At 42.5% G+C, this 13,835-nt stretch overlaps 1 protein-coding gene across 1 annotated transcript in view; it reads right to left on the reverse strand.

Moving 5' to 3' along the window:
- Positions 1–1,388: 1,388 nt before the first annotated feature.
- The window catches only part of LOC129695309 (rho guanine nucleotide exchange factor 28), a 91,655-nt gene continuing 79,208 nt past the window's right edge, over positions 1,389–13,835 (reverse strand). Inside the window, exons 5-6 of the mRNA XM_055632139.1 lie at positions 4,957–5,140; positions 1,389–1,980 (exon numbers count right to left, since the gene is read on the reverse strand). Coding sequence (XP_055488114.1) covers positions 1,755–1,980; positions 4,957–5,140 — 410 coding nt within the window. The 3' untranslated portion in view covers positions 1,389–1,754. The remainder of the gene's footprint in view (positions 1,981–4,956; positions 5,141–13,835) is intronic.

A 13,835-nucleotide genomic window follows, 5' to 3' on the forward strand; every position in this document is an offset into this window, starting at 1 on the left:
TCAGCGGGACAGGCAGCATCTCTGGAGAGAAGGAATGAGTAACGTTTCCGTGATGAAATGCCACCCATTCCCTCCAGTGATGCTGCCTGTCCTGCTGAGTTATGCCCCTGTCCCACTTAGGAAACCTGAAGGGAAACCTCTGCGCCCCACCAAAGGTTTCCGTGCAGTTCCCGGAGGTTGCAAGTGGTTGCAGGTAGTGGAAGCAGGTAGGGAGACTGACAAAAACCTCTGGGAACCTCACGGAAACCTTGGGTGGGGCACAAAATCTCCAGAGGTTTCCGTTCAGGTTTCCTAAGTGCGACAGGGGCATTACTCCAGCATTTTAAGTCTTCCTTCAGTGTAAATAAACATCTTCAGCTCCTTCCAACACATGTTCAAAAATTGCCAATGAACAGGTGACAACAGAAATCAAAGGTAGTCAGTGAAATGTTACCAATCCATGTCCTCCAGGGTTGCTGCCTGCTCCACTGTGTTACTCTAGCATTTTGTGTCTTTCCTTGGTAAATGAGCATCTACAGTTCACATAAGGCCCTTCAGCCCACTTAGTCCGTGCCGACCAGTGATCCCCGTACACCAGCACTATCCTACACACTCGGGATAGTTTACAATCTTTTACCAAAGACCTACAAATCTGTACGTTTTTGGAATGTGGGAGGAAACAGTGCACCCGGGGAAACCCACGCAGTCACAGGAGAACATACACACCCCGGCCAGAGAGCACCCATAGTCAGGATTGAACCCGGGTCTCTGGCGCTATAAGGTAGCAACTCTGCCACTGCATCACCGTACCGCCCACTAATGCTGAAATAAATCATCTGCAGCAACAGTCTATTTAAGGAAACATACCAATCCATTTCTTGCACACCTTTGAAGGTACTACAAGCCTTTCCACCGCTCCACAGGTGCTCTTCACAGGCTGAGGGGCACAATTTCCACATGTTTATGGCATCAATGCCAGAGGCACTGCTAATGTCAGAAGGTTCTTGGTGCATCTCACCCATTCAAGGAAAAATGGTATCAGAAGGTGAGCTACAGAGCATAAATTCACCAACGGGTTCAGAATATATTTATATTCTGTATATATTTATATTACGGTATATGGACACACTGATCTGTTTTGTAGTCAATGCCTACTATGTTCTGTGTGCTGAAGCAAAGCAAGAATTTCATTGTCCTATCAGGGACACATGACAATAAACTCACTTGAACTTGAACACTTGAATGTACTACAGAATTAACTCTATAGGTTTGTTAAGTCGGATAACATTTCACTAATATCCTACAATTACAAATATAAAAAATAAAAGTTAAAAATATTTTCAATATGTGTCCAGGCATTCATTATTTAAAACATCAAAGGACAAGTTTTTGTGCTGGGATCTACACCAATTCATTAAAGCACTTGCACAGTGTTTCTAAGAACTTGACCTTTACAAGATCCTTCACAGGAGTATTAACTAAGAAAATTTCCCAGCAAGAAACACGTGCAAATCGAAAAAAATTGTAAAATCTTTGTCGAGGAGCTAGGTCATGAGAAGAAGGAATAATGGTTTATTTCAAGGTGCTCAGAAGTGATGCTTGCTTTGCCTATATGTGTAGGAAAGAACTGCTGATGCTGTCCCGCTGAGTCACTCCAGCATCTTGTGTCTGTCTTTCTTTACCTATATACTGATCTATACCATCTTGATCACAGATGCAGGAGCACACAACAGTTTCTAAGAATAACCAACACCACATGGAAGATAACACAATACTTATGTTTTCTTTTGTATTGACAATAGTGGTAAACATTTGCAACTTACTGCATTCTCTTGTATATATCTCTGCAGAAGTAGAATGTCTGCCTCAAGTGATTGCCTTCTGGTGTTTTCCATGGTCAATATATAGGTGGTTGGTCCATTAAGACATTTCTGCAATATGTAGCTGTCACCAAACGTCTTAGAAAATCCAGTTGAAGGAGTGATGCGGGAATTCTGAAGACTGAGAAAGGGAAAACAATGAACATAAGTTCATAAGTTATAGGAGCAGAATTGGGCCAAAACGGCCCATCAAGTCCACTCCACCATTTAATCATCTTTCCCACTCAACCCCATGTTCCTGCCTTCTCCCCATAACCCAAGACACCCTTACAAATGAAGAATCAATCAATTACTGCCTTACAAACACCCATTGACTTGGCCTCCACAGCCATCTGCAGCAAAAGACTGCAACACATTTCAATGCACCCACCTTGCCAAACTACTTTACTGCTGTATGGGTGGCAAAAGTTGAGCACCAAATTATAAGAATCCAGCCACACTCATCTCTACATTATTGAAATAAAGCAGGAAATACTAAAAAAAAATTGTAGCAGGTCAGGGAGCATCTGCGGAAAGAGAAGCAGAGTAAGACAATTTTCCACTTCACTACCTTTTAGAATAGCATTGACCGAAAGGCGAGTCCACAGGCAGTGCAAGACATCAGGTGCATCCACGTCTCACCTCCATTGCATTCCATCTTTCCACACCCCAATCAAAATGAACTCACTGAGCACTGCCACCAACTCCTGGCTCTCAACACAATCATGCCCAATCTAGCCTCTCATACAAGAAGCTAGACTCAGGAACTGGCAAACGTTTGATTTTCGAATGGTTTATCTCAGAAAGTGTGAGGAACAGCTGTCTCCAATATTAGCACAATTATAGCCTCAGGTTTTCATATCCCTTCACACTGCACAGTAGAAGCTGAATGTTATTCCAATTTCTTGCAACAGTCAGTCTGTTGTCCCTTTACCACTGCAAAAAGCACCAAAATGCAAAATGCATTGCAAAAAGACCACTGAAATGGTCCACAACTTGGAACAGTGTGGCCAATTTGACAAGGTTTATGCAAAGTTGGACAATCTGCTGATCTCTGTACCCAAAGAAACATCCATGACAATTCAATACTTAGCTTTGGCAGATGAGGTCAACAAGAATCTACAGGTATATTAAGGGCAAAAGATTAACCACTTAATCTACAGCCACTTAATCACCGTAGTCTATGTATGCCTCAACATACGGCATTTCCAGAGAAAACAATCCAAGGCTGTCCGACCTCTTCTTATACCTCTAAACCAGACAACATTCTGGTACAAGCTAAAAATGAAATGCTGGAGTAACTCAGCGGGTCAGGCAGCATCTCTGGAGAAAAGAAATAGGTGACGTTTTGGTTCGCGACCCAAAACGTCACCTATTCTTTTTCTCCAGAGATGCTGCCTGACCCGCTGAGTTACTCCAGCATTTTGTGTCTATCATTGGTGTGAACCAGCACCTGGAGTTCCTTCTTAAACATTCTAGTAGACATCTTCCGCACTCTCACCACATCCTTCCATTAATGGAGTGACCAGAACTCTATACTCTATGTATAGTGGACTCTATACTCCAAATGCAGCCTAACCAAAGCCGTATAAAGTTGCATCAATGTGCACGGTCAAATATGCATAACTAAAAAAAGTTAGAGGGAATCAGGTCTGATTCAAAGCCATTGGTGAAACTTTAACTATTTTTTATGCGGTGCAACCAAAATCCTTTAAAGATGCATTTCCTTTGTCTTATACGCAATATCCCAACCGATTAAGGCAAGCATACCATACATCTTATTTACTACTCTATCTACTTGCCACTTTCAAAATATGTCTCCCATATTCTTATCAAATTTTCCTGTAAATTTTGAATCTCACACATCAAATGACCAACTATGCAAATCACGATATTTGCCCTGGTCAAAATGACTATTATTGAAATTGTTGACCATATAAGACCACTCCACCGTCCGGCTCAGTAATATGATCTTGTCCTACCATGTAGTTCATGAAATGACTGAATAAATTAGTTCCATTAATCTGAGCAGTTGACTATTTGGGGACCCATAGTACACTCCGAACAAGGTGATCATTCCCAAACTATCACAGCTCATATTCTCTGAACCTGATGTACTTGTTTTTGTTTGCCTACACCTTCTTCAGCTTGTACCGAAACCTAATTTGCATACACCCATGCACAACAAGTAGTCTTTCTTCTATTGTTCCTACAATGATAGAAATTCTTTTGCAGAGCACGTTTATTTACTTTACATGAATTACTTTTCTGTTCGCACTTTATTTCCACACAGGTCCTCTGTGCTATTGCCGAGCTCAAGGTCACTGCCCAGGTGCAATAATGTCAAATGACAAATAAAGTCTTATTAAAGTCCTGTGCCGGATTCTTTCATGCACTGCCCACTCAAAACAAAGTGGTGGTCTTTAGTTGCACCTACTTCAACGTTGGATAAAGGAAGCCAAGCTTACCAAGTCTATTGCTGGAATGTCCAATGTGTTAATCCAACCGCAGATAGCTCCAAGTGTTTGGTTTTGTAACTCCCCTCACCCACTCAACCTTTTACTTTAGACTTTAGAGATACAGTGCGGAAACAGGCCCTTCATCTGTGCTGGCCAGCAATCAACCCGTACTCTATTCTATACACACTAGGGACAATTTCATAACTTGAAGAGATGAGCATTGATCAGTGAAATTCAGTCAGTCTGCCAAAGCTTCATTTGCAATGCAGAGTGAATCTACCTTCCCATGCTAAATGAATGATGAAGGGTTTGGACCCAAAACATCACCTATTCCTTTTCTCCACAGATGCTGCCTGACCCACTAAGTTACTCCAGCATTTTGTGTCAATCTTTCCCATGCTAATCCTGATTAAAACAGAGCCAATAGTGCACTTCTTAAATGTCAAGGCAACATCACTCAAATCAATACATTTTACTCTATTTTTCTGTGCATCATCAATTTTCTACCCACCTATGTACTCATGAGACATTTCATACATTTCTATTTTATACAATATTTTAAAATAATGTCTGGAACTGAAACTGAGTTGTAATTATGTGAGCAGAACACACATGACATCCAATAACTGGATATTTCTCACTTTGCATCAGGTACTTACTCTTTGAAATATTCAGCAAGGTGCTGCAGTCCATTCTGCATTGCCAAGTCCACAGGTGTTGCCCCTTCTTCATTCGGCACCATAACCGCTTGGACTCCACCAGGTTTGCACAGCAGAAACTGCGAGAATTTATAAAGACCTAATCTCACTGCAACATGTAGCAAGGTTTCTCTGGGAATTAGCTCTGGAAAGGAACAGGAAATCAGGGTGAAGGTTTACTTAACATAGAAACGTAGAAAATAGGTGCAGGAGTAGGCCATTCAGCCCTTCGAGCCCGCACCGCAATTCAATATGATCATGACTGATCATCAAACTCAGTATCCCGTACCTGCCTTCTCTCCATACCCCCTGATCCCTTTAGCCACAAGGGCCACATCTAACTCCGTCTTAAATATAACCAATGAACTGGCCTCAACTTCTGTGGCAGAGAATTCCAGAGATTCACCACTCTCTGTGCAAAAAATGTTTTTCTCATCTCGGTCCTAAAAGACTTCCCCCTTATCCTTAAACTGTGACCCCTTGTTCTGGACTTCCCCAACATCGGGAACAATCTTCCTGCATCTAGCCTGTCCAACCCCTTAAGAATTTTGTAAGTTTCTATAAGATCCCCCCTCAATCTTCTAAATTCTAGAGAGTACAAGCCGAGTCTATCCAGTCTTTCTTCATATGAAAGTCCTGACATCTCAGGAATCAGTCTGGTGAACCTTCTCTGTACTCCCTCTATGGCAAGAATGTCCTTCCTCAGATTAGATTTAAAAATAAAATTCTGGAAATGCCTAGGTAATAGCAGTGGAAAACCATGACAACCAGGTTCAAGAATAGTTTCCTTCCAGCAACCATCAGCCACATGAACATTACACAACTCTAATTTCAACTAATATCCAGTATGGACTGTCTTTGATTGCACCATAGACGTTGGTATTTTTGTACTGTTATTATGGTTATTAATTTATTTAATTTTGATTGTTTTATTTAAAGCCGTGTGTATTGCACTTGCAGCCGTTTAGCTGCCGCAAGTAAGGATGTCATTGCTCTGTGTCAATACATACGAAGACTATTCACTTGACTCATCGAGAGAGGAAATGGAGTTAACATTTCAGATCAATGATGTTTATGAGAAAGGGAAAAGATCTGATACAACTGCCTGGGAACTTTATGAAGCAGCGTTAGATTTTTCACTTCACTGTCGGAAGTGAGAGTGGACGTGGCGCGCTTTAGCTGCCGCTGCTCTCTCTTCACATTGTGTTTTTTTTTTTTTTTTTTATTTTGTGTCTTTGGAGCGATTTCTATCTTTAATTTGTGTATTGATGAAGTCTTTATTATTTATTTTATTTTTCTCCGACTATATGTTTTTTTTCTCTTCTGTTTAATCGTTGTAAGGTGACCTTGAGATTTGAAAGGCGCCCGAAAATAAAATGTATTATTATTATTATTAACATGCATGAAATTCAGTGTTTTTCTCCGAGAACACCATCACCACATTCTTTCCTGAATCGAATCATGCCACAATGGAAATTTCAGCAAAACAAATTTGTGGATGGGGTTTGTGATTAGGCTTATTATTGTTAGGTGTACTGAGGTATGGTGAAAAGATTTGTTTTGCATGCGATCCAAACACTTCAGATATACATTACACAAATACAATCAAGTCAAACTCAAGTACAATAGTTAAAGGAAAAATACAGAGTGCAGAACAGTTCTCAGCTTGACTCGGGGCCTGCCGTGTCTCTCTGCGGCCCTATTGGCCATCACCATAAGGCCATTAGACATAGGAGCAGGATTAGGCCATTTGGCCCATCAAATCTTCTCCCCTTCTCATTCGCGGTGGTGATCGTTCAGGTGAAATGTTTTTGGTGTTGAATGCAATTCAATAACATTAACTCACATTGACCTCAGAATCAGAGGTGCAAAACATACTTGACTAATAAAGTACGATTATGATTATGACAAGTCATAAGGCCATGTCATAAGTGATAGGAGTAGAATTAGGCCATTCAACCATGGTAAATCGACCCTTCCCTCCTAACCCCTTTCTCCTGCCCTCTCCCCATAACCTCTGACACCCCAAGAATCTATCTATCTCTGCCTTAAATATATTCACTGACTTTGCCTCCACAGCCTTCTGTGGCAAATAATTCCACAGATCCACCACCCTCTGACTAAAAAAAATCCTCCTCATTTTCTTCCTAAAAGAACGTCCTTTAATTCTGAGGCTATGACCTGGATCTGGATCTGGATCTGGATGTAATACACTGAAAAGCTCTAGATACAGCATCACTCAGCAATATGATGGTGGTGGACATGCTAGTCGAGATGGGGATGCTCTTGGAGTTGCATCAACTACAAAATCCTGGTCCTCACCTACAACGCCCTCCACCATCTGCCCCCCCATATCTCACTGACCTCCTCTCCCCCTACCAACCCTCACGGTCCCTCAGATCCACATCAGCCGGTCTCCTCTCCATCCACAAGTCCAACCTCCGCAGTTTTGAGGACAGAGCCTTCTCCAGGGCAGCTCCCAGGCTCTGGAACTCCCTCCCCCAACTGATCCGCAATTCCGTGTCCCTCACCATCTTCCAGTCCCGCCTCAAGACCCATCTCTTCACCTCTGCCTATCCTTAGCCCCATGTCCCCCTCCCTTTTCATCTGTGCATTAATTACCTCATATTGTGTTTTGTATTGAATTCTGTCTTTATTTTGTGTACTAGTCATGTCTCTACTACTTATTTCATTCCCCTTACATGTTTTTCCTCTACCTGCTAAATTTTTGTAAGGTGTCCTTGAGACTCTTGAAAGGCACCCATAAATAAAATGTATTATTATTATTATTATTATTATTATTATTCCTCAGTAAAATGTAATTATGTTTTGAAGAAGTGTTAATGACGCCGTGTGAATTGTATTCCAAGGAACGCAGCATCATTAATACTTCTTCTAAAACACAATTACACATTTACTGAGGAATGTGGATCCATGCATTGATGACGCATTGGATAACTATTTGTGAACACAAGTGCTACAGTCGTTAACACATTGTTTGTGTCTGATAGCCGTACAGCGCTTGTATTCCATGTACAAAATCATGTAAGTTTTGTAAAAAAAAACGTATGGCGAATGTTTAAAAAAAAATCTTTATTTAACAAAGCGAATTTGTATTTCCATATGAAATACGGAAAATTAACGCGGGGCCCCCCTTGGGCGCAGGGCCCAATTTGTTAAAATCGGTCCAATCAGCCTAGGGTCGGACCTGTCATCTGGTGGTTGTGGTTAGGCTCAAAAGCTAACTATGTAAATGAGTAATCCTGAATCAAATCCAGCAACTCTCGAGAAATTTCCTGTGGGTACACACTCTGATGTTCAGTATTTCTACACAGGTTGCCCCAATCAATGTCAGGACCATTGAAGTGCGTAACGTCTATGACGACTCACTTCTGCTGTTATCTGTATGGTGGCTGACGTTGGTCGCTGCTTCCAGTTAAAAATACATAAATTTCACGCAAAGTTTCATGAAAAATGCACAATGTTCACCAACTTCACTATCTGCACAGGATTCCCCAAGAAGGATGAACGATAAAGATACACCAAAAATGTTGAATGAACAATAAAATTTGCTAAAGATTCGCTAAAAAACACTAAAGATGGAGCTTCAAACAAACAGATAAAAATATACTAAAAATGTTGAATGAACATAATAAAATTCGCAAAAAATTGCTAAAAAGACCAAACAAACACGTCCTCTCGCTAACTGCCCACACGATCCTCGGTTAATAGACTTGTGTAATAGACCTCTAGTCCTAGACTCTCCCACTAGTGGAAACATCTTCTCCACATTCCAAGTGATCTGCTTTTCTCAACAGTGGGCTCTGCAACTACACTGTAAAAGGGGGATGAACTGTAAGAGGCTGAAGAGAGAAACCATAGAGGACTGTGGAAGAGTACTGTTGTATCAGTAATAGATAGATCCTTTATTGTCATTCGGACCTTTCGGTCGGAACGAAATTATGTTGCCTGCAGTCATACACACAATCAATAATAACAAAACATACAATAAACACAAATTAAACATCCACCACAGTGAGTTCACCAAGCATATCCTCACTGTGATGGAGGCAAAGTCTTAGTCTCCGTCTCTTCCCTCCTTGTTCTCCCTCTGCGCTGAGGCGATCGATCCAGGCCGAAGATGCCGCCCTCCAGTCCAGCGGACCTCCGTGTTGATGTCGCCGCCGCCGAAAGCCGGAACACCGTCTCCGCTCCGAGACGGCCCGCCACAGCATCAGCTCCGGGCCGCCGCCCCAGCTCCGGGTCCCGCAGTCTCCGCTCCAGGCCGCCACAGCATCAGCTCCGGGTCCCGCAGTCTCCGCTCCAGGCCGCCACAGCATCAGCTCCGGGCCGCAGCCCCAGCTCCAGGCCACCGCCCCAGCTTCTGGTCCCGCAGTCGCTGCTCCAGGTCCCGCCGTCTCCGCTCCGGGCCGCCGCCCCAGCTCCAGGCCGCTGCCCCAGCTCCGGGTCGCGCAGTCTCAGCTCCGAGCCCCGCTGCATCAGCTCCAGGCCGCCGCCGAAAGCCAGAACGCCGCACCAGCAAGTCGGGCCACCGCTGCCTTAGCCCCGAAGACAGCCAGCCTCTCGTTGGTGAGTCCTGGCTGGCTCTGCCTCCGTTGGTCAGTCGCAGGCTGGAGGCCGCCAGCTCCGCCATTAGGCCTCAGCGCAGACGGAGGCAGAGAAGGGGGATACGACACGAAAAAGTCGCATTCCCCCGAAGGAAGAGACAGAGAACATGTTTCACCCCCTCTAACACAACCCAACAAACTAAAACTTAAACAAAACAAGACAAAAAAAACAACAGAAAAAAGTAAAGACAGACGGACTGCAGGCGAGCCGCAGCTGTTAACAGCACCGCCACTTCCGGAATGTTAATACTTCAAGTGAAGGAAGCAAAAAGGAGATACTGATGAGGTACCCTTTGTCAGTCTAAAGGCTCTGAGATTAAAACATATATGCAGTAGTTGAGTTTGAATTGAATTGAATTTTATTAGCCAAGTATGAATTGTACTTGTGCAAGGAATTTGCCTTGGTGCTTTGCTCGCAAGTAACAACACGATATACAGTAGACAATTAAAAATAAAACATTATAATTTAAACATGAGAAGAATGAAATAAAATACCAGAGCAAAAGGAGGCTACAGACTTTTGGCTGTTGAGTAGAGCTACTGCTCGTGGATAAAAGCTGTTTTTATGTCCGGCTGAGGCGGCTTTGTCAGTCCGGAGTTGCCTTCCAGAAGGAAGTGCTTCAAAGGGCTTGTGACTAGGTTGAGAGGGGTCAGAGATTATCTTACCCACCTGCTTCCTGGCCATTGCAGCGTGCAGTTTGTCGATGGGGAGAAGATTGCAGCCAACAACCTTCTCGGCTGATTGAACAATGCTGATTGAACATTGAACAAAACTAACTTCTACAGGTGCACAGTAGAGAGCATGCTGACCAGTTGCATCGTGGCTTGGTTCGGCAACTTGAGCACCCTGGAGAGGAAAAGACTACAAAAAGTAGTAAACATTGCCCAGCCCATCATCGGCTCTGACCTCCCTTCCATCGAGGGGATCTATCACAGTCGCTGCCTCAAAAAGGCTGGCAGTATCATCAAGGACCCACACAATCCTGGCCACACACTCATCTCCCTGCTACCTTCAGGTCGAAGGTACAGGAGCCTGGAGACTGCAACGACCAGGTTCAGGAATAGTTACTTCCCCACAGCATGGACACACTGATCTGTTTTGTAGTCAATGCCTACTATGTTCTGTTGTGCTGAAGCAAAGCAAGAATTTCATTATCCTATCAGGGACACATGGCAATAAACTCTCTTGAATCTTGATTCTTGAATCATGTTTCTATGTAGATACGGTTGATATTCAGATGTTTTTTTCTCAAGTTGGAAATAGCAAAGTGGATTTCAAAGTTCTATCTCAATCAAATGAGAGTACAACTAAGGTGAGTGGTGCAAATTTTAAAGTATTTGTGGGGCAGTTTTTTGTTTTTGTTTTTTTTTTACAAAGAGGATGTTGTGTGCATGGAAAACGTTACCAGGGAGAGTGTTGGAGGCAGTGGCATTTAGATAGGCAAATGGATATGCAGGGAACGGAACGGCAACTTTTCTGGTCGGAGAGGCAACTTTTCTCCGGGCAGCATCTTCGACCCGTCCTCGCGGCCTACCAGCGAGTCTGGAGCGGCGTTTCCTGAGGAGACCACCCAGAACCTAGGCTTCGGCGGCGGCACAGCGCTGGAGCACTATCACGGAGCTGAGCGGGTGATGCCTTCCCCGGGTCTCTGCACTGGAACTCCGGTGTGTTGGGACCGCCGATGAAACATCGTGGCGCTGTGGGTCTGTGGAGCGGCCGGCTGCGGCGCTGATTTTAACATCGGGAGCCTGGGATCTCTCGCCGAGATCACCAATGGTGGAGCTCCATCCAGCGTGGCCTGTTGGCTTCGGAAGCCGCGGTCTCCGGTAAGGAAGCGGCCATTCCAGGTGTCCCAAGCCGCTGTGAGGATTCTCCCGACGCCGGAGCACCATCATAGAAACATAGAAACATAGAAATTAGGTGCAGGAGTAGGCCATTCAGCCCTTCGAGCCTGCACCGCCATTCAATATGATCATGGCTGATCATCCAACTCAGTATCCCGTACCTGCCTTCTCTCCATACCCCCTGATCCCCTTAGCCACAAGGGCCACATCTAACTCCCTCTTAAATATAGCCAATGAACTGGCCTCGAACTACCCTCTGTGGCAGAGAGTTCCAGAGATTCACCACTCTCTGTGTGAAAAAAAAGTTCTTCTCATCTCGGTTTTAAAGGATTTCCCCCTTATCCTTAAGCTGTGACCCCTTGTCCTGGACTTGTCCCTAACATCGGGAACAATCTTTCTGCATCTAGCCTGTCCAACCCCTTAAGAATTTTGTAAGTTCAAGAACGGACTGGAACATCAATAGGCCCAAATATGGGTGGACATGAGATGGGGATGGGACTTTGTGCCTTCCCTCATCACAGAGATTGTGGGCCGGAGAGCCATGTTCTATCTTCTATCATGCTCATTCAGTTGTACAAGGTGACATCCATGTATCCTTTCTCTTCCCCTTTAAATCACTGCATGCTGTTAGATGAAATATGGCACAGTAATGTAAACACCTAAATTCCTACAGGAAAGCAAAAATAGCTAAATTCCAACAGGAAAGTTCTCCACTCTGTACCAATCTAAGACCCGAGCTCTCAGCAATTCAGAGAGTCAGTCTTAGTCTTGGAGTTATCCAATTTGAGGTGGGCACTTATCTAGCTTAACAATAATAGGACTGGGATATAATCCTAGCTCATTCCTGGGTACAGTGAGACATTTGTAGAACTTCTAAAACACTTCCATATATTCCCATCTTACTTTTATGCAGTACTGTTGGCAAAATTTTAGAGGTATTATTGATGCATTAATTAAATCTTTGAATGCAACCCATACATGAATGGATACGACCAAAAAGCTTTCATTCTAATTATGCCAACAAATTATACAAATTGCTTAGAGTTTCCTGAAATCTGCTCTAATTAAATTGTAAAATCAGGCAGAAACAAAAATGAATTATGCAATAGTTTTGGACAAAACCCAAATATTTATTGCAATGACATTGCAATGACGCATGACAAAAGTGATTTCCATAATTATTAGTGCACACTAATTATTTCACTACATTATTTCACTTTTTTCTTTCCACAAACGAAAAAAAATCCCAATATTAGTGCCTATATTTTTGCAATAACCCAAATCGCCTCAATGGATCAACACACTTTATCAGACTGAAAAATATGAAGGACATTTGTTTATCTTACTGCCCCAGTTCAAATAACTTCAAAATAATATTTTAAAGAATCATTCGACAATTTACGCTGTACTCACATTATGAAAAACATCTAATTTGAACTTTACAAAACAGAAGGAACCCACAAATTGTTGGTCAATTATTTATCTTTTGAATGACTTAGATTAATGACATAATTCAATGTCTTGAATTATTTAATATATATCTTAAATAAGACATATTTGATTAACATTTAGGAACTAAAAATTGTGTGGCAAAAATAATAGTACTCAAGTGTACTTTTTATTATGTTAATAAGTTCAAGAGGCAAAATAGAAATCCAACGTTGAAACAATCCAATGGGTAGTTGTTTTGCTTTGCTACAAAGCTGCTCATGTAATTATTCTACTATCAACATTGAAACTTCAAAGCAGCAACTTTGAAATGAGAAACCTCAAGTTTTGATTTTTTTTTCACTGATTGTGTAATCTCCTTTTAAATTAAGTCAAAAATCAGAATCTGTAAACCACATTATTAAAATAAATAACCCTTGGACAAAGTCTCATTTGTGGTCACTTGTCAACTATTACAGCACTATATCAGAACCAGAAGATTTCCCATGTTAGAGGATGCAAAAATGAAGAGGATGTAGGCTTAAGGTAAGAGGGGATACATTTCAGAGACAATTCATGGCAATTTGTTCACTCCAAGGGTAGTTGTATCATCTTGTGCCAACCCCATCACGATGGATACCAAGCTTTCAAATAACATGGAACTCATGCTTTAAGTAATGCCTCCCTGCATTTGTTGCCACATGACTCAGTTTCTTTATTAGTTGTACAATCGATTGTTCGACAGATGCGACGAAATAGAACAGCTTGCATATTGATATCCGAACCAATATGCATTGCTTCAAATCAAATTAATTAATTCTAATCAAGATTCATATATTGAGAGCACTGGCAGAGCCCACCATGCCATCCATAAGCAGCGTTAGAACTTATTATTGAGTTCTGTGAACAAATTATAAACATATGGATTCATCTTTTCTT

Source organism: Leucoraja erinacea, chromosome 3 (assembly GCF_028641065.1).
Source record: "Leucoraja erinacea ecotype New England chromosome 3, Leri_hhj_1, whole genome shotgun sequence".
NCBI lineage: Eukaryota > Metazoa > Chordata > Chondrichthyes > Rajiformes > Rajidae > Leucoraja > Leucoraja erinaceus.